The 24,989-nt window shown below is 40.6% G+C and overlaps 1 protein-coding gene across 3 annotated transcripts in view; it reads left to right on the forward strand.

Annotated features, from left to right (window-relative positions):
• Positions 1 to 1,034: 1,034 nt before the first annotated feature.
• TGFBR1 (transforming growth factor beta receptor 1) overlaps positions 1,035 to 24,989 on the forward strand; it is a 56,913-nt gene continuing 32,958 nt past the window's right edge. For 2 of the 3 annotated variants that reach the window (XM_042914304.1, XM_042914305.1), the window contains exon 1: positions 1,035 to 1,179. In XM_042914304.1, the coding sequence (XP_042770238.1) occupies positions 1,095 to 1,179 (85 nt within the window). In that variant the 5' untranslated portion in view covers positions 1,035 to 1,094. Of the gene's footprint in view, positions 1,180 to 20,684; positions 23,582 to 24,989 lie in introns of those variants that run through there. The other variant, XM_042914306.1, reaches the window with a different exon arrangement.

Consider the following 24,989-nt stretch of genomic DNA (forward strand, 5'->3'; position numbering starts at 1 on the left):
TAGGAATTCAGAATGAAAACGTAGCCGAGTTTATTTGGGTTTCTAGTGACACCTCAGAATTATTGTGCAGGCGTGTCAGAGGCAAGTCAAAGTATTAACTACGCCCCCTCCGCCACGGGAGGAGTGCTGCGTGCTAAGAAGGGAAGTCCTCCTTCTTGGGGGGTGGGGGTGGGAACCTTCCCTTTCCCACCTGGATCAGGAGGAGGTCAGAAAGGAGTGTGGTTTGGAACCCGTTCTGGGTCTGCTCTGAGTTCCGAAGGGAGAGAGGCTCTTCGGGGGTGTGTCGGAGCTCAGGATCTGAAGTCTAAGTCTGAGATCTGAGACCTGAGACCAGGATTTGAGGACTTTCAGGGCCTGGAATTTGAGCGGTGGGCTAGGTTGGGGTTAGACACTGACAGCGGGAGGAGAAGACTGAGTCATATATCAAAGGCACGGAGGAAGGACTTGGGGGGCGGGCTGTTGAAAGTTGAAGCTTGGATTTGGGAAATGGAAGTTGAAGCCTGCCTGACGACCGCGGATCTGGGCGACTGTGTTGAGGATTGGTGGTGCAGGGCCATGAAGGGGGGATCGGGGTGGGGTTGGGGTCAGTACTAGATCTTAGGTGCTGAGAGAAGGCTACAAGAGAAGAGCGTTAGAGCTGCCACAGCCTTTTTCCGAAAGCGACTCACACCCAGACACACCCCTCGTGCAACCCTCGCCCTCCGGGGCTGGAGGCTAAGCCAGGGCAGGGCTCGCTAGACCCTGCCGCTACCCGGCCTCCTCCAAGCAGGGAGCAGCTCGAGCTGGGGCAGGGGTCTGGCAGCGCGGCCCCCGGGGAGTCTGGGGGCGTGGTCAGAGGCCGGCGCCCGCGGCTGCGGATTGGCTGTCCAGCGAGCCCGTGGGCGGGGCTCCGGGATTGGTCCCGCTTGGCCGCTCGCAGACAGCCGGGAGGCGGGGCCGGCGGGAGCCCGCCAGCCAATGGACGCGCAGCCCCGGAGCAGTTACAAAGGGCCGGAGCGAGGCCGCCGCGGCGGCGGGAGGTGGGGCGAGGCAGGGCTTGCTCAGGCGAGGCGGCGGCCGGGCCGGACCGGGCCACAGGCGGTGGCGGCGGGACCATGGAGGCGGCGGCCGCTGCTCCGCGTCCCCGGCTGCTCCTCCTCGTGCTGGCGGCGGCGGCGACGCTGGCCCCGGGGGCGACGGGTGAGCGGCGGCGCGGCAGGGCTGGCGGGCGGCTGCGGGGCGCGCGGGCCGGGCCCGGCCTCTGGCTCGCTACCTCTCTTTCTCAAACATGGCGCGGGGCCGGGGGCGCAGGTGGCGGCGCCGGGCCGGGGCCCGGCTGGCCTGGCCTGGCGGCCGCCACGCGAATCACGGGCGGGGAGCGCGGGCGGGGCGGGGCGGGGCGGGGGCGTGTGTCTGGGCGCGGGTGGACGTGCCGGGCAGCGGGCGGCCGCCCCTGCTCCCAGCTCCCCGGGGGAGGTGGCGTCGGGCGGAGCGGTCCGAGGGCCGGACTGCCTTGCGGGGAGCCAGGGGGCGCGGGCCGAGGGCCGGAGGTGGTGTGCGGCCGGCCGGGCCTGGAGGAGCCCGGGCGCCTTGTGGCGTTGTCTGGGCACCCCACCCCGAGCGGGAGGGTCGCACGAGGTTTTCGGGGCCCGGGGCGGGGTTGGGGTCGCCGGAGGTTTCCCGGGCGGGGTATGAACTCTGAGCCTGCCGAGCGGTGGGAGGGGGCGACGTGTGGGGAGACCCCCGGGTCATGGGGGTGCCCTGGTTTTGGGCACCGGCCCGACCCCGCCGAGAGGGGCTGTTTCCCCAGCCGGGGGTGGCTCTTGGAAGGGGGAGCCGCGAAGCTTTGTGTGAGAAGAAGGAGGCACGAAGATGTGCGGAATGTTTCTTCTTTGGTGCGTCTGGGAAGTGTTGAAGTGAATCCAGTAACCAGAAGGCTACAGATTGTTTTCGTAGTAGAAACTTGAACGTTTGCTCACTCTGCGGGGTTTGGAATGTTTGAATGGGAATGACTCCGAATTGATCAAACGCTTTTATTTCCTCGAAGGAACATCGCTAGTGATGTTCCTTTTCTTGAGTGACAGTAGTTTGAATCAGTAGTCTCTGTGTACTTTGGTTTTCAAGGGAGAATGTTTGTTTGCTCCTTTTTTCCCAAAATATGAAGTCAGGATGGGATATGTGGTAATAACCTACTTCCGTGGAAGGAACAGTGAAAAACTTTGTTAACATCCAGACTAAAATACTAGAAACTAAAATATAGAATCCTTAGTGTTAGAAACTAAATTACATTGAAAGTACATTTCTGTTTCTAAAATTGAATACCAAATGTTTTAAAAAACAAACAACTCAAGAATGAGAGTGCCAATTATGAGTAATAGCTACTGTCTGTTAAAAGCTTACCATGCTGTAGATGCATAAAGTACATTATCCAGTTCTCACAATGAAACCCTCAGGCCTTGTGGCATTTGCCCCACGTTATAGATGAGAACACTGAGTTTCAAACAGGTTAGGTTAAGTACTTAGTTACTAAGAGCTGGAGTTAGGATTTCCACCCAGAGTTCAGTCTTTCCAGAACCTATATGCCTTAATATATACACCTGTCTGACGTAGCCCATATTTCTTTTCAGTCCTCTAATGAGCACTTGGTCTTTATGATTACCTTTTTGGTTTTGTCTTCACACTATGAAAATCCGGTTGGCTTTTTTCTGATGCCTACCTCGTCCATTGCTGGAAACCCTTCATACTGGGCCTACATTAGAGGAAATGCTGGTTTTCTGACAATGGCCTAAGGAGTGGGGGCAAGGTAAATATGTGGACAGGTAGGAGAATCCATAGTCAGGTATCAAGCAAAAGTAACATTTCTACAGCACTAATAATTCGAATAGCATACTTCACTCTTCCCATCTAGCCTACCCATCACACTAAGTGTTCATGTATTCACTTGACAATATTGGACTTAATTAGCATCCAGAACAGTGCTCAGTCCATGCTGGGGAGAAGCTTCCAGACTACACTGGTGTGCATACAGCACAAAGTTGATCCTGGTGCCGTTACTCTGTAGTCTAGACTCCCTCAACTGGTCTGCCCATGCTTGTTTGTGTTGATCTTTCATTGATTCTGAAGCAGCTCAAATGCACTTTTAAATTTATAATTTAGCTTCCTTTTTAAGACCTTGCAGTTATTCCTTATTGTCTGGGTATCTATCAGTTTTGTATTTCTCTGCCCAGCTTCTCCTCTCTTTAACATAGATTTCTCTGGGGAAATTGGTTCCCTGTCCCTAGTACACAGATTAGTACCATACCAGTATGTCCACATATATATCCCGTGTGAGAGTCTGGTTTCCTTTCTGCCATCGTGTAAGTTTTTTCTTTGAAAACATGCCTAAAACCCCCAACTCTTTTTTTGTTGTTGTTGTTAAGTTTGTTTATTTATTTTGAGTGAGAGAGAGAAAGTGTGTGAGAGCATGAGCCAGCCGGGAGAGGCAGAGAGGGAGGGAGAGAATCCCAAGCAGGCTCTGTGCTGTCAGTGCATAGCACGATGAGGGGCTTGATCCCTCAAACTGTGAGATCTGTGAGATTATGATCTGAACGTAAAGCAAGAGTCAGATGCTTAACCAACTGAGCCACCCAAGCACTCCTCCATAAACGCTTCTCGAATGTCTCTTTTCTTTGTATGCAGCCATCAGTTTAGCCCTGCCTGTTATCCCTTGACTCTAAGTTGCTTTCTAGTTTCTCTCCTCTAGGCTTTTCTATAGGCTATTGCCAAGCTAATCTTCCTCAGCCATCCTCACAAAGGGTTTACAAGATTTTCCATTTGTATTCAGCAGTTAGAGCAATACTTGAGGCTTATGATTGAAGCCATCTCTGAGTATTCAACCAAAGATTCTCAACTCGTTACTACTGTAAACCCTCAATTCCGGTGATTTCTGTTTTCCCACTGACTCTTGACTTTTTAGCCTTTTAACTACATACTTAACTTTACCCCTTTTGGGAATGTGAGGAGAGAAGTTCTCAGTCCTGTCTTCATGTACTGATTTAGTTCCTGAACTCTTTATTTCCTTGAACTGTATAGTACTTACAGTTTGTGTTGTTTATTTCCACCAGTCCTGTGCCGTTCTTTAACTATACTTTTGAATGTGTTATAGGTACCCAGAGGGCAAGGGTTATGCCTTTTCCTTTATACTTTTGGAACCTAGCACTGTGTTTTATATTCTGTTCCACTTAAATGCTCGTTGATTAAGTGAATTCCACTTGACTGAGCCTTCCTTTAGTATTTATACTGTTTTATGTAAGTACAGCTTATGCAATATTAATTGGCATTTCTGTGTATATAATATGGAAATTGCATAATGTGGTGAAAGAAGCAGTTGGTTATTAGATTTGCTTGTTAGTCTCAGCCTCACCCCTAGTTATACAGAAACTCTGGATCATACCTACTTTTCCTAATTCATGAGATTTTGAATACCAGATGAGAAAGTTGTATTGGAGTTTGAGGTTGCTATTTTGTGTTGATATTACTGGATTGATGTTCAGCCACCAATTTCCACTGGGCCACGTGTGTTTTGACTGATCAGACATCTTTTCTGATTGGTTGGTACCATTGTGGAGCCAGTTGTTAAATATTTTTAAATTACCCCTGCAGAGAGGCATCAAGTAGTCAAAGAGGGAAATGATTAATGTAGGCTGAAGTAATGGGGGGAGGCTTTCTGGACACTTTAGGACTTGAACTGACTTTGAAAGGTAGCTTAAATTCAAATGGGCAGAGACGGAGAGTTGACGAGTAGTAAGCTGTGTCCCCCACTGTCCTGGGGCCTACACCAGGGCAGGAATCAAAGCTTTTATTGACTGGCAAGTTCCTTTTTAGAGTTCAGTTCTTTATTCTATACTGCAGGGTTTGGATGTATTACCACGGTTTCTTTCCCCCAATTCTGAAAACTCTGTAATATGTGAATGGAAACAAAATAGAAAGGTAATCTAAGTGGGATAAATAAGGGAAAATAATATTATAGACTGCCCACCAGGGGTAAGCATTCTAATGCTGAAAGTTGTAAGTCCCTTTGGTTTATAAGGGAAAAAAATGACATCAGAGATTAGGTGAATTTCTTAGGGTCAGGCAGAACTAAGACAGGAATTTAGATTATCTCATTCCAAATCTTCTGCTCTTTTTTTTTTTTTTTTTTTAATTTTTAACGTTTATTTATTTTTGAGACAGAGAGAGACAGAGCATGAACAGGGGAGGGGCAGAGAGAGAGGGAGACACAGAATCTGAAACGGGCTCCAGGCTCTGAGCTGTCAGCACAGAGCCCGATGCGGGGCTCGAACCCACGGACCGTGAGATCGTGACCTGAGCCGAAGTCAGACGCCCAACTGACTGAGCCACCCAGGCGCCCCACAAATCTTCTGCTCTTTAAAATATGAAGGGCTTTGAGGAGGGGAGGGGAGGGTTAATGGAGTGACTTACCTAAGTGAAGTTAGTTATCTTGAATTTTATAGAATTTATGAAAAGTGACTTCTGATGGAGTGGGGGAGGAGCTAAAAAGTCCTCAAGAGAAGGTCAATATCCTTTTTATATTGCTGATAAAAAGACCTGGTGTAGAGCTTATTGATTGAGAAGAGTAGGCTTTAGTAGTTTAAAAGATGGTAAAGCTGTTTGGGGTTTAATTGAAGTGGATGTAATTGAGAGGCCTTGCAGTACATGGTTTAGGTTTAGAGTTTTAGATGATCTACTTTGTTGAAATTAAATAGGGAACTGACATGATCAAAATAATTGAGAGGGAGGTAAATCTTGTTCCTCTGAGGAGGGCTGCTTATGTGGAGAAGACCTTTGCTGAAAGGTTCTTCTAGGCCTAGTTGAAACAGTTATCTGAACTCAACACCATTCTGGTAGTACCTTTGTAGTTCATCAGATATTTTCATGTCTAATGACATGGGTTTTAAAAATGCCATTTTTTTTATGGATGGCCCTTTTGATGTGAGAACATGTTTCTTCAAACCACAGAGCCTCCTGCGCATGTTGACAAACTGCCTGCCTTTTGCTGTTCTTTCTTGGTTGTGGCTTACATAATGCAAGTTCTCTGAACAGATGGACTGTGGTTTATTATCATGTGATTGGGTCACATCTTTGCTTCCTGCTTCTGGAATTGAGGGCAGATGCTGGCATGTATCTCAGGGATTTTCATGCATTGTCCCATAGAACTGGCTTGAGAAAACTTTTGGAATCTTAAAAATTATGATCTGTCTTGACCCGGCCTAACTCTAATACTTAGGGTAATTAATGACTTTCTTAACTGAATTTCTTCATTATCAAATCCAAGTGTTACGCATAAACATTAAGATTTGTTGCTACTTTGAATGAGATCCAGTTTTAGCTCTACAGTTTTGGGCCAGGTGATGCAGGTAGGTTTCTTATGGTTACCCTTTTTTTATATGAACTTAATGATTGATTGACTTATAGGCTATTTGCTTTAGACAGACACTTTCTCCAACACTAGTGAGAGAGAGGAGTAAGTCTGGGTCCAGTTTCTGTGGGTCCAGTTTCATAGATCACATCTGGCTTTTTGGAAAGCTACTCCCTGTTTGGCAATCTAAGAGAATACCCATTATAAAGAATGATTTCTAACTTAAAAAAAAATTATGACTTGCAGGAGATGGGTGCACACAGGTTACTTTGACATTTCGTGAAGATTCAGTGGTCCATGTACCATTTATCAATCTGAAAAGAATATATGATAAGAATGTGCCAGGCATTCTGTCTGCCTTGTCTCATTTAATTCTCAGAACCAACGCTGATGGTAGTTGTATAATAGTACAAAAGTTTCTTATGTACCAGTTAATTTCCAGATTTTTTTTAAAGTCCATTTGTTACTAGGTCCGGGTGACCAGTGCTCAAGAGTTAACTGTAGATTTTGATGACATTGTTTTTTGTTTTTTTTTTTAATGTTTATTTTGAGAGAGAGAACATGTATACAAGTGGGGCAGAGAGAGAGGGAGAGAGAATCCCAAGCACTCTCCGTGCTGTCAGCACAGAACCCAACACGGGGTTCGATCTCATGAACCATGAGATCATGACCTGAGCCAAAATCAAGCATCAGACACTTAACTGGGCCATCCAGGTGCCCTGATGACATTGGTTCAAACCCAGGATTCTTTTCAGCTATCTTACATGTTATTCAAAGATGTCAATATTCTTTCATCTTTTAGTCATAGATATATTTATAAAAAAAGATACTGCTTCAGATAGAATAGAGATCTGTAAGCTAGTAACAGTCCAACCACTGAGGTTCGAATGATTGTGCATTACCACTAACTCCAGTAGGCAGAGTTAACAGGATTTTGCTCAGACTGGAACTTAGTTTGTATCTGTGAAAGTTTGTAAAAGGAAGAGCTTCTGTGTTTCCATTTTATAGACCAGGAAACTGAGGTCATGATGTTAATAAGTGGTGGGACCTGTACTTGAACATTTTCAGAGGGTGGACTCTTTCCTGCACATCATGTTGCTTTTGTATACAGTAAATATCTTGTTTCGGTCACTTCATCAGGAAGGGGTTTTTTTTTTCTTCTTTTTTTTCAACCATGAGAATTTGCTTCAGCTTGTCTTAATTATAGTGTGCCTCTTTGCAACTGCAAGTTACTCAGATGCTTGCAGTCTTTGACTTCTATTTTTAGGTAATTTTAATCTCTCTGATGAGTCTAATGACAGTTGATCACACACTATTTGTATTGATTTATATATTTTCATAGCACACTCTTTGCTTCTTAAAGTAACATAACCACAGACTTGAAAATAGCTGAAAATTTGAATTAGAGAAAAGAAAAAAGCTATCACTGTCCATCACTAACACTTTGACTCATCCATTCCCCATGGGTTTTTTTTAGTATAATAAAGTCATTAAAAAAATCATTCTATCTCTTTCAGTAGTTTATCAAAGCTAATAAAAGTGTTTTTAAGTTGTAAAGAGCTTCAGCTTGTAGTGACCAACACAGTGGGAAGTAGAGAAAGAGGCTGACTTCCTTTAAGAAATATGATACCTGGGGGGTGCCTGGGTGGCTCAGTCAGTTGAGCATCAGACTTTGGCTCAGGTCATGATCTCACGGTTCATCGGTTCAAGCCCTGCATCGGGCTCTGTGCTGATAGCTCAGAGCCTGGAGCCTGCTTCAAATTCTGTGTCTCCCTCTCTCTGTCCCTCTCTCGCTTGCACTCTGTGTCTGTCCGTCTCTCCCTCTCAAAAATAAACAAACATTAAAAAAAAATAAAATAGAGAAATATGATACTTGGGAAATATGATAAATACAGATTCAGTAATAGCAGCCATAGACACTGCTTTATAGAAGTGGTAGGACTTGATCCCCTGCCTTGTGGGATGGACAGAGTTTAGATTGGGGCAGAGAGAAAGCGCTCCTAGGTAGGGGAGGATGATGCATATGAAGAAGGAGCATGTTAAGTTCCAAGAATTTTAAAGGGAGGAGTGGAGGTTCATGATTTAGAGGATGGGTTCAAGGAATTATGGGCCTTAAAAATCAGGTGAGTGGTTTTAATCTGACATGTTTTTATGACATTTCAAAGAAATCGGAGGAGCTGGTAGTAGGGCCTTTGCAGGGCTGTCCCTTTGCCTCTGCTCTTCCCCACATATCCACACAGCCTCCTCCCTTACTTCTTCCACATCTTTGCTCAAATGTCACCTTTTTCTCAATGAGACTTACCCTGACCACCCTTTTTTTAAATTGCCATTATCTTACTCTGCTTTTTCTTTTTTTGTAACATTTACTACCTTCTGAGATCCTGTACTTACTTAACCGTATTTACTTATTTACTCTGTCTGTTGTTTCCCTCTTCCTACTAGAATATAAGTTTATGAAAATGGATATTTCTGTTTTGTTCCCACTGTATCACAAGGGCATAGAAAGTGTCTGGTGCATCATAGGTACGCAGTAAATATTTGTTGAACGGCAGTAGATCTTAGTTGTAGGAAGTTGGAGTACAAAAATTAAGGATTCCATGAAATAAAAAAAGAATGACTCCAGGACTTTTACATCTGGATAATGCTTTTAACTAGTAAGGAATTAGGTGAGAGAAAGATTGACGGGGAAATGAAACCTGATTTGAACATGTTGAGTTTGAGGTGAGGGTCGCATAACCAAGTGGAGTTTTTCAGTAGGCAGCAAAGATGTAAGATTGGAATGTGGTTGGAAATGGGAGAGAATCTTAGGCAAAGAAACAATTATCAGCATTTGCCTTCTACCTCATTCTCTCTCTCTCTCTCTCTCTCCTTTTTTTTTTTTTTTTTTTTTTTTTTTTTCTGGTGCCCTAAAAAGCCACCTTAAGCGAAGTACTTATTTTGACTCTGAACTCCTAACTTAGATGTGGAGCCTTGCTCAGTTCACTGAGATATTCTTCCCTCCTGGATTGCAGGTCCATGCTTTGTTCTCTCCACCCCCTCCAACACCAAAGAAATATGTATTCAGAATTATTTGTGATCTTCTGATTGTACTGACATTAGCGTTCAAGCTCTCTTTCACCTCTTGAGAATCTGCTCTGGTTCTTGGATGAGGTAGAAGAGAGGCCAACATATAGCATTCATACTCTTTAGCATTCATACCTTTGAGAGGAGCACTATTTTGTAACTTTCTTATTGTATGGGAAAAATTATTCAGTGATTGGCTTGTGTCCTCTGACTGTTTTCCAGGAAAGGATTTAGGAAACTTGAAATAAAAACATATGCAGTAAGATCAGAACTAATGACCAGAAAGATAAGAACCAATAAATAAAAGGGGAAAAGAAAGAACAATTCTCCATAACTTTTAGCTGGGGAAAGCTTTTGTAGTTGAACATAATACGTAGCTCTGAGTTTTCTAGCAGTGAGAGCAATCAGGGAACCTGATAGTTTGCATCTCATTGCCTGTTATTGAGCATTTATGGGAGGCTGCCTCCTTCCTTAATAATAAGGAGCCCCAGACACAAAGATGCAATGCACGGAGAATCTCTAAGTAGTAAAGGCTTCCTGGACCTCAGCCCTGATTCTCGTTCGCAGGCTTCTTCTTCAACATGTATTGAGGGTTGTGCTACCATTTTTCTTCTCCATGCAAAGGCTGTGATCCAAGTATGGACACACTAGTCTTACACTAATGCCAGTGGAACAGCTGATGTAAGGCTGCAGCATTTAAATCAAGCTTAGCTAAAAGCTAGAGGATAATGAATAGAGAAAGCAACATGAAACTGTTCAAGCTGGCTTACAAAGACATTTTCCTCATGTCCTTATCTTTTGGCCTGTCTCCATTTGGCAGACATCATCTGAGTACTGTCACCAGAAGTGAATAGAGCCAGGCATTTATCTTTCTTCAAACAGGGCCAAAACAGCAGGGTCCAGAGAGTGTCTTTGCTTAGGTTTCCCATCTGAAGAGCTGCCTCCTTTCTGGGTGATGGATGTTGGGATCGATGACTTCCTTTAGGAGAGACCACACATACTCAGAGAGTGTGTCCTTACACAGGTAGGATGCATAGTAACCCCAATATTCATGTAAAAGATACTCACATATGTTACCATGAAGGATATTCTTTGTTAGAAACATGCCAATTTCATTGGGAAAAACAAGTTTCTCCCTGCTCTCGAGCAGAATCTACTATAGAAGTCTTTGTATAAGGGGCATGAGAGAGAAATCAAGTGAAGAGTTTGGGTTTATCATTGTCCATGACTTGAGTAGATTCACTTTCCTTTCTTACTTCTCAGTCCTAGTGTTTCCTTGTTCTAATCAACAGGGCTGAACCTCCTTATTTTTGTTCATTTGCTTCAGGATAACCATTCCATCTAGATTTCCTAGGTATGAACCTCACGTATTACATAATAGTGTGTATTTATAGTTCTAGGACACCTTGTGCGGGCATCCTGTTACATTTCTACAATATAAGATCTTTAAATATGCATTGAAATACAAATAGCTCCCATGGAAAAAAGCAAAAACAAACAGCTTTTTTTAACTAGAAGTGAGGGCTAATATTTGGGAGCAATGAACATGGAGGAGATAGGTAAGCCTGAAGAGGAATGTAGAGGTAGAAAATTAGTAACTGACTTTTAATTTATATGAACACGCACAATATATGTATGGTCTTTGTTGGTTTTTTTCTGGATGTATTTATTCCCAAATGGAACCATAATGTGCTCTAATTGAGTCTCTTTGTTTAGCACATGGCTGTTGATTTGAGTACTTTCTCCAATTGAAAAACTGACATTTTAATTTTGTTATTCAATGTGCAACAGATTTAAATAAAAACACCAAGATTGTGTATTGTAGATTTCCTTCAACAATAATTATATGTAATTATTTTACCAAAATAAACAAGTTAAAGTAGTTTTGGCTGTTTTATCGCATTTTACATTTGGAAAAAAATTACACACCACGGACCAGAGTTTGCTCATGTTTCTCAGTGAGGAATGAAAATTTCTGTTTGCTAGTTCTAGCTAGTTCCACCAAAGCAGTACAAAATTGATGTTAGTAGAAGGTACTGAAAATGTGAAGGGGAAGTGCAACTGGAATTAGGTCAGAGTGGCTGCATGCTACTAAAAACAGTGGGTAGTTTTCATGAATGTGGTATCTCAAAATTTTAAGGAACCTATGAAGATTAAATGAGATTATAGCATACTTCCTGCCACATAGAAAACACAAAGTAAATGGCAGTTATTTTTAAGAAAATTTCATAGAAATATAGGATTTTTAGGCTATAAACAACCGTAAGTATGGGGATCATGATTACATTTTGTCTCACTTTATTTTACAGGTGAGGAAACTGGGACTCCGAACATATATGGTATTTCAGGATAATTTTAGGAAAATAATTCAGCTAATAACTAAACAGGAATTTCACTTAAAACGTCACTTAGCATCCCTCACCCCTTTTTTTTTAAATGTTTATTTTTGAGAGAAAAGAGTGAGCACGTGGGGGAGGGTCAGAGAGAGAGAATCCCAAGCAGGCTCTGCACTGTCAGCACAGAACCCGATGCGGGTCTTGATCTAACAAACTGGGATTGTGACCTGAGCCAGAATCAAGAGTTGGACGCTTACCCAACTGAGCCACCTAGGCACCCCTAGCACCTTTTTTCTCACTCAAGTCTCCATTAGGGAGAATGGTTTTTTTTAATTGCCTAAATTTATGGAAGATCTCCTTAAATGCTCTGAAATTAGACCCTCAACAGATGGATAAATAATGATAAAATCAATATAGCAAAATAGTGACAATTACAGAATTTAGGTGTTCACAGTTTTTCTGAATGTTCTGAATGTTTCTGAATGTTTGAAAATCTTCATACTAAAAAGTTGGTGGGGATAATTGAAAAAAATCTATAGTATCTCCTCATCCCAGATATGTTTCTAATACTGATCTCTCTAAACATAGACAAACCAACAGTACTTGCTATAGCCAAGTGAAGTAAAAAAGCCAGGGCCCAGTGCCCTCTGGGATACACACAGTCGGCCCTTTTCTTGACATTCTTTAAGGATTGAGAACCACAGATCTGTCTTTTGTCCTTTACTTTTCTTTCTTTTCTTTCTCTCCTTTTTTTTTTTTTTTGTAAATTATTTGAAATTCTCTAATCACCAACAAAGCAAGCCAATTAACACAATTATCACTGTAGATCACTTTCTTATGAACACATACTCTATTTTTTCTCTTTCCATTGTTTTTATTTTTCCCGTGGTAAATTTTAACTTTTGTTCTCTTCCTTATTTATAATGCATTAAAAAAAATTTTTTTTAACGTTTTTATTTATTTTTGAGACAGAGAGAGACAGCATGAACGGGTGAGCATCAGAGAGAGGGAGACACAGAATCTGAAACACGCTCCAGGTCCTGAGCTGTCAGCACAGAGCCCGACGCGGGGCTCGAACTCACGGACCGCGAGATCATGACCTGAGCCGAAGTTGACCGCTTAACCGACTGAGCCACCCAGGAGCCCCTATAATGCATTTTTAAAAAATGTTTATTTTTGAGAGAGACAGCATGAGTGGGGAAGAGGCAGAGAGAGGGGGAGACACAGAATCCAAAGCAGGCTTCAGGTTCTGAACTCTGAATAGAGAGTTCATTGTGGGGCTGGAACCCACAAACTGTGAGATCATGACCTGAGCCAAAGTTGGATGCTTAACCAACCAAGCCACCCCGGGCACCCCTATTTATAATGCATTTATGAGCTTGAGTCTTTCTGCTCTCATGCAGTCTTTTTCCCCAAGATCACAATTGCTTCTTCCACTTTATTCTTTAAAAAACAAACAAACAAACAAAAGGCAAGGTCACATAAATATTCTTTTAGCTAGAGACTTTCCACCATTTCTCATTGATCATATACGTTATGTCAGATCTAGCCTTCCCTTGCCTTATGATGAGAGAAGGGGAAGGAGGGAGGAGTTTCAATAAATTTGAATTTAGGAGTCAGGCAGAAACCTTAGGGGATACTTTTCAAGGAGCAACAGACTCAGAATTAGCTGTGCATTGCAAACAGATGGCATGCCCTAAGGAAATAGCTGGGGTGCTTGCATCTAATTTAGCATAGAGATCCTGGAACTGGGGGGAAAGTCTCATGGAACAAATGGGTGTAATCACCTATGAACCATTCTAAACCGTAGCTAGGGCATAGTAATTATTGACTTCTATATAGATGTCATAAATTCTGTACATGTGCTGCATAATTCTATACATCAAGTCCTGATAGACCCTTACCTTTTAATAACCAGCCTTCTACTAGAGGCCTTCTTCAGTAACCAAAATGCTAGCATTAATGCTAACAGCAATTTGAAACCCATATTCCTAGTGCTAAGCTTCTGGACATTTATATCGTGGTGTCTGAAAACTGTATTTGGTTGGTTCTTCTGAAAGGAGCTCAGACAACATTAGATACTCTCACATCCTCATGCCCCAAGAAAGGCCATGGATTTAGTGGTTAGAAATATTACAAAATATTATAAAAGTCACCTCATTTTGGCTGGTCTTTTCTGTCCTTATTTGGTTTAATTTAGCTGTATTCCTCTAGGAGACTGCAACCAGAATTGAACTGCTTGCTTTGATATTTTGTTTGACAAAGAAGATGAACATATCAGACTAGGGAAGTCAAGAAATTAAAACTTGTGTACCTATATGTGTGGTTCACCAAATCTTTGAGATTTCCAGCAGTGTTTATCTCTGCCATCCCTCTTTTAGCTAAATTCAGTAAGTGTTTCTTTGTTCTGAAAAGGGATGGGAATGACATAAAGCTAAATACCAAGAGACTCAATTAAGTGTGGAAAGTGTGATTGCTTCCGTGGAGCAGGAAATAGAAAGGGCTGGATGTTGGAGAGCTGCTATCTTTTTTGTGTGAGGAGGGGTAACAGTTTTGTAGAATTATTTGACACTGTAGACTCCGTACATACATAACTTTGATAAAAATAAAATCTAACTAAAAAAATAATCAATGGTCAGGGCACCTGGGTGGCTCAGTGGGTTAAGCGTCCGACTTCGTCTCAGGTCGTGATCTCATGGTTCGTGGGTTCAAGTCTCATGCTGGACTCTGTGCTGACAGCTCCGAGCTTGGAGCCTGCTTTAGATTCTGTCTCCCTCTCTCTTTGCCCCTCCCCCGCTTGCATTCTGTCTCTTTCAAAAATAAATAAACATTAAAAAAATTAGAAAAGAATATTTGAATGACACAATAATAAAGATTTAATGTATTCCAATTTTATAATCATGAACAGTATTCTTTTAAAATACTTCTTCACTTTTCCAGGAAATTGGTGATAGGAAGGTCTGCAAAGAATACCCAAATTAGAAATTCACAACAACTAAAAGAAAAAGTCAAAATAAATAATATATCCTCTTGGAAATATAAGATTATTCTTCTAAATAATCCCTGTAGTAAAGAAGAAATTACAGTTGTAATTACAAACCATTTAGAAATGACCGGCAACACAAGCCCTACATAACAAAACTAGTGGGGATTTTGCTAAAGCATTACCCAAGAGAAAATTCGAAAGCAAGAAGATTTCAAGCTAGAGAAGGAATTAAGTACAAATCAACCTAACTGCATGCTAAGGAAATAAAGATTTAGAAAAAATTACAGTAGATTTGATCTATAAAACACCAAATTGATTCTTTTTAAACACAGTGCTAAAATGGACAAATATTTGAAAATCTAAAAGAAGAAAAAGACATGAATAAGAAAAATGATATAGGAGAACAGTATCTTTTTGACAGACTTTAATGTATTTTAATGTAGTTTAACTTCTGTTGTTTTCTCTTAAAGGTTAGGGCTTTTTGAATCCTATTTGATTAATCTTTCTGGACTCAATGTCTTGAAAATATTTATGTTTTATTCTAGAAGTCATCTTGCTTTACTTTAATGTTGATATGTATAGTCCATCTGGAGTTGATTTTTCATTATGGAATGAAATATATATATATATATATTATTTTTTAATTTAATTTTTAATTAAAAAATTTTTTTAACATTTGTTTATTTTTTGAGAGATAGAGACAGAGCACGAGCAGGTGAGGGGCAGAGAGAGAGGGAGACACAGAATCTGAAGCAGGCTCCAGGCTCTGAGCTGTCAGCACAGAGCCTGACGCAGGACTCAAACTCATGAACCGCGAGATCATGACCTGAGCCAAAGTTGGTCGCTTAACCGACTGAGCCACCCAGGCGCCCCTAATTTTTAATTTTAATTCCAGCTAGTTACCATACAGCATAATATTACTTTTTTCCTCTCTCAAGTTTTACTTAAATTCTAGTTAGTTAACATACAATGTAATATTTATTTCAGGTTTAGAATTTAGTGATTCAGCACTTCATATGATACCTGGTGCTCATATCAACAAGTGCACTCCTAATCCCCATCACCTATTTAATCCCCCTACCCACCTCCCCCCTGGTAACCATCAGTTTGTACTCTATACTTCAGAGTCTTTTTCTTGGTTTGCCTGCGCCTCTCTCTCTCTCTCTCTCTCTCTCTCTCTCTCTCCTTTGCTTATTTGTTCCGTTTGTTAAATTCCACATGTGAGTGAAATCATGTGGTATTTGTCTTTCTCTGACTTATTTTGCTTAGCATAATACTCTCTAACTCCATTCATGTCATTGCAAATGGCAAGATTTCATTCTTTTTTATGGCTGAGTAATATTTCACTGTGTATATGTATGTGTGTGTATGTGTTTTATTTTTTATTTTTAAAATTTGTATGCCTAATTGATCCAGCACTACTGTTGGTAATATCTTCCTTTTCCCAGGGCCCTGCATTGTCACTGCTATCATAAATCAAATAGTTGTAGATGTGAGAATCTGTTTCTGGAATCTATTTGTTCTGTTTGTTCTCATGCCAATACTTAATTAATAGTCCTAATTATTATCATGTTATGATGGGTCTTGATATTCTGTAGTGTAGGTCTTCCAAAAGCATTGTTTTCCAAAATTGCTTTGGCCGTTCTTGGGATATTTTTCTATATAGGTTTAAGAATTAGCTTGTGAATTCCTACACACACACACACAGCTGTAGGATTTTGATTTGATTTTGTTGAATCTGCAGGTCACTTTGCAGAATATTAACATCTTATAGTATTGAATGTCCCTCCATTTATAAATAAATTAATTTTCTTTTGTATTCTTCATAATTTCTGTCAAGTAATGCTTTGAAGCTTTCCCTGTAGAGGTCAGGTCTTATATATTGTTAGATTTATTCCTATGTATTTGATTTTGGATGCTTTTGTAAATGATACATATTTGAATTTTTGTTTTCTATTCATTGCTGGTTTGAGAAACACCTATCATGAATAGGTGTTGAATTTTGTTATTCTTTTTTTCATGTTGTTTATATCAAGATGATTTATATGATCTGTTTACATTTTCCTAAACTGCTTGAAGTCTCTTATTCCTGAATCTGTACAGAATCCTGGTACAGCATCTCCCTGGAATGACTTCCCTTTCTTCTTTAGCCTTCTGTAAGTCTCAGGGGAGGCACCATCTTTGAGGGAAGTGTCCCTATTCTCTGCTCTCACCGCACTTTGTGCATTACCCTCTACCCATGGCGTGCTGGCTTTCTACCTTACATTGTGAGCTCCTCAGCAGCCTAGGAATCTCCTAGGCTTCTCGGTCCTCCTGAAGGTGTTCCTCCTTTGTTCCTACACAGGTTACATACACTGTTCTGGTGAAAGGTGTTTAGGCCTTACTCTGCGCTTCTAAAATATGAACTACACAGTGCTCGTTTCTTTATGGCTCCAGTAGGTCTTTTGCTATTTGCAGGCCCAGGTGTGACTCTCTTCTTCCTTTCATTCAAAGGCAGCTGGTGGGTGGTCACCACTTCCTTCTCTTACCACGGTTCTATTTTAGCTTTATTGTAGCCCAGAATGATTTGCCACTTTTCATTTAGGTTCATCCCTGTACCTCAGTACCTGTGCAACTGAGTCACATCACCTAGAGCCACTGTTGCTTTCCAGAGGGAAAGGCTTGAGTCCTTCATCGTGTCCTACTTGGGAGAGATCATCATAGATTTTCCAATATGCTTTTTTCCCCTGTGCTTTTAGAATATATCTAGATTGTGTTGATGTAACTCTTTGGGCATTTCTGTTTCTTCATCTGAAAAATAAGAGAAAAGGATCAGGTAATTACCAGGTTCCTCCAAGCATGAACATTTTATGAGTTATGATTCTCTATTTGTTAGGGATATGTGCACACTGGATGTATTCCAACACTTTGTTAATTTGGGTTGGAACTGAAAATCTACTTTCTTGTAGGTACGTCTCATGCTACTTACATCTCACGCTGCCTAAGAACTACTGAAGTTCTAATAACCCTGTTCAAACAGTCATACTGCTGAAAAACTCTGTATGGGTACCCATGAATGGAGAAAGAGACAGAAATAGCTGACGGGAATGTTCACTGCTTTATGTGCACACTGTTTATATTATGTATTCTGTGTCAGTGTTGTCTTCTGGACTTGTGTAAAGGTTTGCTCTGATTCTCTGTACAGCAGGTATAACAGGGACTGGCACATAGTAGGTGCTAATAAATACTTGTTGAATGAATGCATAAATGAATTTTTTAGCATTTTATGTGCTGAGTACTATGCTAAGTGTTCTTTCTTTCTTTCTTTCTTTCTTTCTTTCTTTCTTTTAATTTTAGAGAGCTAGAGAGAGAGGGAGAGCATGAATGGGGGAGAGGGGCAGAGGGAGACAGAATCTTAAGCCGGCTTCCACATTTAGCACAGAACCTGCTGCCACGCTCAGTCCCACAACTTTGGGATCCTGACATGAGCCAAAATCAAGAGTTGGACACTCAACCAACTGAGCCACCCAGGGTCCCCTGAGTATTCTTATTTCTGTACATATTATCTCAATCTCAAACCTTCTGAGATTGCTGTTGTTATAAATTTAGAAAACAGTCTCAAAAAAGTTAAGCAACTTCCCCAAGATTACTTACAGGCTGTCTGGCAGAGATAGGATTCGAACTTCTTTTTGTCTCTGAATTCCCTTATATTATCATACTCTTGTAATAACCACTAGTCCACATAAACTATAATGAGAAACTATAAAGGTATGTTTAGATTGGGAAAAACCAAGAAATTCAGTTAATGTTGTAGCGCTAACCATCAGAGATAAAAGTTTCTCTATTCTTTTTAGGGGCTAGGGTACACATCTGCTCTGTATATCAACATACCCCTTCAACTCTTTGAAGTGGTTAAAAAAAAAAACAACAAGACACATGATAGCAATAGAATTATAATCACATTGTATATAGCTTTAGTAATATAACCATTTCCCTGTCCTTAAAAATGCTTCTAAAATATCAGCTTTAATGCCTATATAGCATCCCACTTATGACTGTGCCATAATTTATTTTGTCATTGTCATATTGTCATTCATATAGGTTGTTTTCAACCATAAAATGCTGTAACAAACATCTGCATGCATATCTTTGCTCTTATCTCATGTTACTCCTTTAGACAACATTCTAAGAAGTAGTATTAATAGAGTTAAAGAAGTTTTATTTTTTTAAGTAATATTTTTTTTTAAGTTTTTTTAAAAGTTTTATTTATTTAGGTAATCTGTACCCTCAGTGTGGGGCTCAAAGTCATGACCCTGAGATCACAGGTTGCATGTTCTACTGATTGAGCCAACCAGGTGCGCCCCCAAAAAAGTATATTTTAAAGGCTATTACTGTATCTTGGCAAATTGTTTCACAGAAAGAACATTAAAGTTTTGAAATTGGCATGAGGTGGCAATACTCCATATAGTAAATGTACTAAGTTAGGAGTTTTGAAGATAGTATAGGAGAAAGGGATGGAGCATAGGCATTTTTTATTTTTTTATGACACTGAATAGATATAATACACTCACATTTTTCTAAATTCAAAAAGTACAAATGTGTGTGTAGTGAAGTCTCCTCCCATCCCTATCATCTGGGTACCCAGTTCCCTTCCGTGGAAGTCAGTGTTACCTATTGCTTTTGTATTTCCAGGGAGATGCTTTGTAATATGTACAAGCCAATGTGTATATGCATTTTCCTTTCTTCTTTCCTTCCTACCTTTGCTTTTTAGCCAAAATGTTAGTGTATTAAATATACTGTTCTGCACTATGCAGTTGTTTTTTAGAGAGAGAGCCTGATCAGAGAAGAGGGGCAGAGGGAGAGAAAGAATCTCAAGCAGGCTCCATACTCAACACAGAGCCCGATGTTGGGCTTGATCCCACGACCCCGGGATCATGACTTGAACTGAAATCAAGAGTCAGATGGTCAACTGACTAAGCCACCCAGGCGCCCCCAGATTTTTACTTAATACATCTTAGGGGTTAGTCTATGTTAATCATCATCAAATTTTTGAAAACAATTTTTTATGAAAACATCAAATTTTTTTTTTTTTTTTTGTAGCTGTATGGGCTTCCATTTTAGTGGTACCATCATGTTATTTCACCAGTTCTATTGATAGATGCATAGGCAGGATTAGAAACAACCTAGTATAAAATTCTTAGGAAATTAATAACCATGTATGTTAGGCACTTTTCACATGTAAAGTATATCTGTAGGCTACATTCCTTCTAGGTCAGAGGGTATGTTCATTTGTAATCTTGGAAGTGTCAGGTTGCCTTCCATTTATATGGAGGAAGAGGTTATTCTGGATGATGGGGTATTGTCCATCAAATGGGCTTAAGGGAGGTACTTGAGTGGGAATTTCAGACAGTTGAAAGGAGAGCATTGAGAGATGGGAAAAAGACTTCAAAAATGAAGGTAGTTAAAAGTAAAAAAATTTGGTTGCTTGGCCATTTAATTGAGGACCCTGGTGCTAGTGACCACCCACATACAAAAGAGATACTCCTGGGATGTTTATTCAAGAATCATACTGGATCCTTTCTGGATTCTGGACCTAGGAATGCAGAGATGCATAAAATACTCATAAAATACTAACCTACAGTGTAATGGAGGAAATAGATCAACAAACAATTATACAATGAGTTTTGCTACCCTAAATGCTGTACCTTGAAGATGTCAACTTAAGTTGAATTAGTCAAAAAATGAAAACATGGAGGGGCGCTTGGGTGGCTCAACTGGTTAAGCATCAGGTCATTATCTTGCAGTTTGTGAGTTTGAGCCCTGCATTGGGCTCCGTGCTGTCAGTGTGGAGCCTGCTTCAGATCCTCTGTCTCCCTCTTTCTCTGCCCCTCCTTGCTCACTCAAAAATAAACAAATATTAAAAAAAAAAAAAAAAAAAAAGGAAAGTATGGGTGTTTAATATTTGATGCAACTTGTAACAATAGAATCTTACTATTTGAAGAATTGTAGAGTTTTAGTTTTATATCAACCCTTTACTTAGTGCAGGAGATCCCTACTTCACAAATTCTGACTATTGGTCATTAAGCCTCTGCTTAAATATCTCTAATGATAGAGAAGTCATAATCTTCTGTGAGGCAGTCAGTTCATTGTAGGGAGGAGCTGTAGTAAGGAAATGCTTTTTATGAAACAAAATTTACCACATCCTGACCTCATGATTTGATTTAGTATTGGAGTGAGACAAATAGACACTAGGTCTATAAAATGAGGTAGTTGTCTCCACGGCTAGGATACCTTTCCAGTCAAACTTTGTCGAATTCGTTCTTTGATTTTCTGACCCATATTTACATAGCAGATGGATGTTCAAGTAACATTGATTATTTATTATTTGGACATTTGTGGAATTTTGTGCCCAGTTCTCTCTCTGTCTCCCCTATCACCATGGCTACAGTTAACAGTAAATGCTGTTGACTTTTAAAAATCTGTTGTTAAACAGATTCCCCAAATTTGCTAAGCAAATCTTTATCCTGTATTTATGCAGTTTATTTTATTTGAGCCTAAACGAAGGCCTTTATATTAATTGTCCCTGTTAAATCTCATCTTGCCATTGAGGCAGCCTGTTCTTAGTGTGTTTTTCTTGGATATCAGTTAACTTTATATCAACTAATTCCATGGAGCTCAGGAGACTAGAAAATGGAAGTATTGTAAAAAACAAAAAAACAAAAACCAAGTGATTGAGAATTTAGGCATGCCCCTAGTCCTCCATGTTGGAGTTGTATGTTGAATTAGAAATGTTTCTTAAGTCCTTGGACTTTCTGGAAGCATTTCTGGGTAAATCATATCTTTGTTTTAAAGCCCTAAATTTGGGAGTGGAATGTTATCCGGACTAGACTAGAGAATTCGCTTTCACGCTGTATGGTGCTTGGTGTTTTGACAAGCTCACTTTGACATTACAGCTGCCAGGTAACCCTAAGGGGTGGAGTTGAGAAGAACCACTGAGTACTTGGAAGAATAAAAACCCTGTTGGTGGTCAGGGTTTTAGCCTTGTTTACAGAGATTGGCAGCATATTTACAAAAGAAGAGAACCTAGTATGCTTTCCCCAGAGCTGGAGCAGGGAGAAGAGAAGAGAGGACCAGACTCCTTGAGAGAGGGTGTGGCACTGGGCCTAGAGGGAAGACCGGAGGCAGAACTGGAGTGGGACTCGGACAAGATTGTAGCAGGGTTGCCAGCAGTACCTAAAAGGGTTTGTATGTATTCTAACTTTTGCCTTCATCCTTGCCAACAGTGGTATGATCTTCAGTTTTTAACAGTAGCTAAGCAGACTGAATAAAAGACATCGTTCATGTCCTTTACCTGTCTTTTGGTGCATATTTGTAATATTTGGGAATACTCTCACTAGGTAGCAATACATAATCGTGCTATAATGGGAAGGGTAAGGGAAAGTAAGGGTCATCACCCGCAAAGTCAGAGTGGTGAAAAGATTGGAATTCAGTCTCTGAGAGGGAAATCTGCATCCTCCTGTTGCTTTTTTACTGCTGAGCTGTCTCAGCAATGAAGGAACCTGAGTCCTTGTGGGGCCCTTTGATTACATCTCCCACTATTAGAGGAATAATGTTGTATTTTGGTTTTGAATGTGTTGACTTTGCAGTAAAAGGCAAGCCAAGCAGAGTGTTTCTTGGAAGGCAGTTAAAATATGAGTTTGGAGCACAAGGCCAAGAAGTGTAGAGATGTAGATCTGAGAGGTAGCAGAGGGCTGACTGTGGACATGGAAGAGTGGTGTCATGTAAACCAATAAAGAACAATGTGTCAGTGTGTCTCATATCCTGAAGAATTTTAGAAAAGAACATTGAATTTCACCAGAAAGGCATCACTAGTAATTTCAACAGATGTTTCAGTCAAGTACTTGATAGAGGGAAAGAAGGATCGTGAGACCAAACAACAAGGGTTGAAAAAGGAGGGAGTATTGAAGTATATGCATAAAGCGGGGAGTAAGTTATTGGCCTGAGAAGACAAGGTTTCTGGTGCCAGTTTTTATTTAATCAACAAAGGTCATAGACCTGTCTGTTCTGTGTACTGTTCGCAGGCTGTCTGCTTTTCCACTTGTTTAGCAGGGTACCTGGGTTTGTGAATCAGCCCTGGGTGGCCCTAGCTGACTATCTAGCAGTGAAGGGAGGTAGAAGGAATAGGGTTTTGATGTGTGACCTCCAGACACACTCAAATGAAGCAATGATGGAAATTTCCTTTATAGTTGGGACCAAGTGCTAGAATCTCAACTTGGGATTTATCACCATCAGTGAAGTTGATAACCCCAGGAGTCCTGCTGTCTCTCTTTACTGTTGTCACTTTCTTTGACAGTTAGATGTTTGGTTTCTGACAGCCCTTCACATCACACCAACATCTTCTAATTTTGAAAATTCTGTGATTTATTTTGCAGTCTTTGGAAATTTCTATTGCTAGTAATTGTATTTCCTGGCATGGGATTGACAATTTTCTGTGAACGCAGTGGCTTTTCATTGCAGTGCTGAATCGTAGTGAAATCTGCCTGAAGACCTTAATGGGGAATAAGGTTAAGCTAAATTTTATTTGCAGGAGAGATACCAATGCAAATAATTAAAGTGATAATTAGTAATTCCTTCTATACATAGCCAAGTTTGTACATGGTTCGGTTGCAGGAGCAATATCGTGTCTTACCTTTCTGTCCAGAGGCTGAAGTTTTCTTTTCACCTTGATTGTAATGCAGATGCAGATTTCAGAAGTGAGAGTGTGGGAAAATGTGCATCATAGAATGGAGGAAGCTGTAGCTGCTGGTAGATATTGGGGCCTGGAAGCAAAAGGTGACCAAGGTAGGAGAAAGGTACTGAACAGGGAGTTTGATTCGTATCTTTGCTGTCAGGCAGAAAAGCCCAACTCTAGGGGTCCAAGCAATAAGCTGTCCTATTGCACCACTGGGGAGTCTTGAAAGATTTGAGTTATTTAACATCTGGATACTAACTCAGAAACATACAGATACCAATACCATCACATGTTTGTGATGAAAACGTAGTGGGAATTAACATCCACCTGTAACATGGGTAGGATGTTGTTATAAATTATTTTGGTACTCCTCAGTTTTAGTTTCTGCATTAATAAAATGACGGAACTGAATTAGAATGAGACGGTCTTCAAGGTTTCCTGCGGCCCTGTCTAGGACTGTACAGTGGAATTTTACGTACTACTTTGGGGAAGACGCGTTTCTTTGGTGGCCTACAAATAAAAACTGTGTGTGGAACAACGCCATTTATTATATGTGATAATTCTGTGTGGTCACATATGATTTATATTAGTAGTTTCAAGATGTGCTATTGTACAGTATCTCATTTGATGATCTCGTTGAGATGATGAAATAGGTCAGGAAGGGATTATGTTCATTTTGCTGATGAAATGAAACCATTATGGTTAATATCTTGAATAGTTATTGAAATCTGATGGTCTCATTAACATTTGGGATGCTAGCCGCCAAGGATAAAATCCTGCCACTGAGGAGAAAAAACCTCAGGACAAAAAGCTGTCAGGACAACTTTCTCACCTTCAGCTATCTAGCAGAGTTACATATGCTCCAAGTTCTGACTCAGATGGCCTGTGAAGCTTTTCTTGATATCCCTTGTACCTTGGCAGAGTTGAAGCGCTTTGATCATTGTCCTCCAGACCCTGGATTTTAGTGCTCTGTTTAATCCACCCTGCTGAGCTCTTGCAGTCCAGATACTTGTCTTATTCATCCCTACACCCCGCAGCCTGCGCAGTACCTGGCAGATAGATAGATATGCTCAGTGAGAAGTTGCAGAATGAAAGAGTCGAGTTGGTGGGCTTGTGTTAAAGGATGCTGCAGAGGAGGGTGTGAAACCTGGGCTCTGGGGTGGGAAGAAATCATTGTACACCTTTTTTAGATAGAAATTTTGCCCTGTATGTGCGTTTAAAAATTAACAACAGCCTAATTAATAAAGAGAGGTAGCTAGGGGTCAGATCTATCTATTCATAAAATAAATTTGAATTAAAAAATGAGAATTAAAGCTCATGAATTCATGGAAATTTTTAAATTCTTGTTTTATTTTTTCTCTGAACTGTCATCATATATGTCAACTCTAAACATCATATATGTTTAACAGCAATCTTGTATTCAGTCTCAACTCTGCTTTAGAGTAGTAAAATAGAATTTTAAAATTCTCGCAAGAAATAAACCCTAATCTGGTTAAGCTTTATGTTAAGTGAAGTTTA

This window comes from Panthera leo, chromosome D4, assembly GCF_018350215.1.
Source record: "Panthera leo isolate Ple1 chromosome D4, P.leo_Ple1_pat1.1, whole genome shotgun sequence".
In the NCBI taxonomy this organism is placed as follows: Eukaryota; Metazoa; Chordata; class Mammalia; order Carnivora; family Felidae; genus Panthera; species Panthera leo.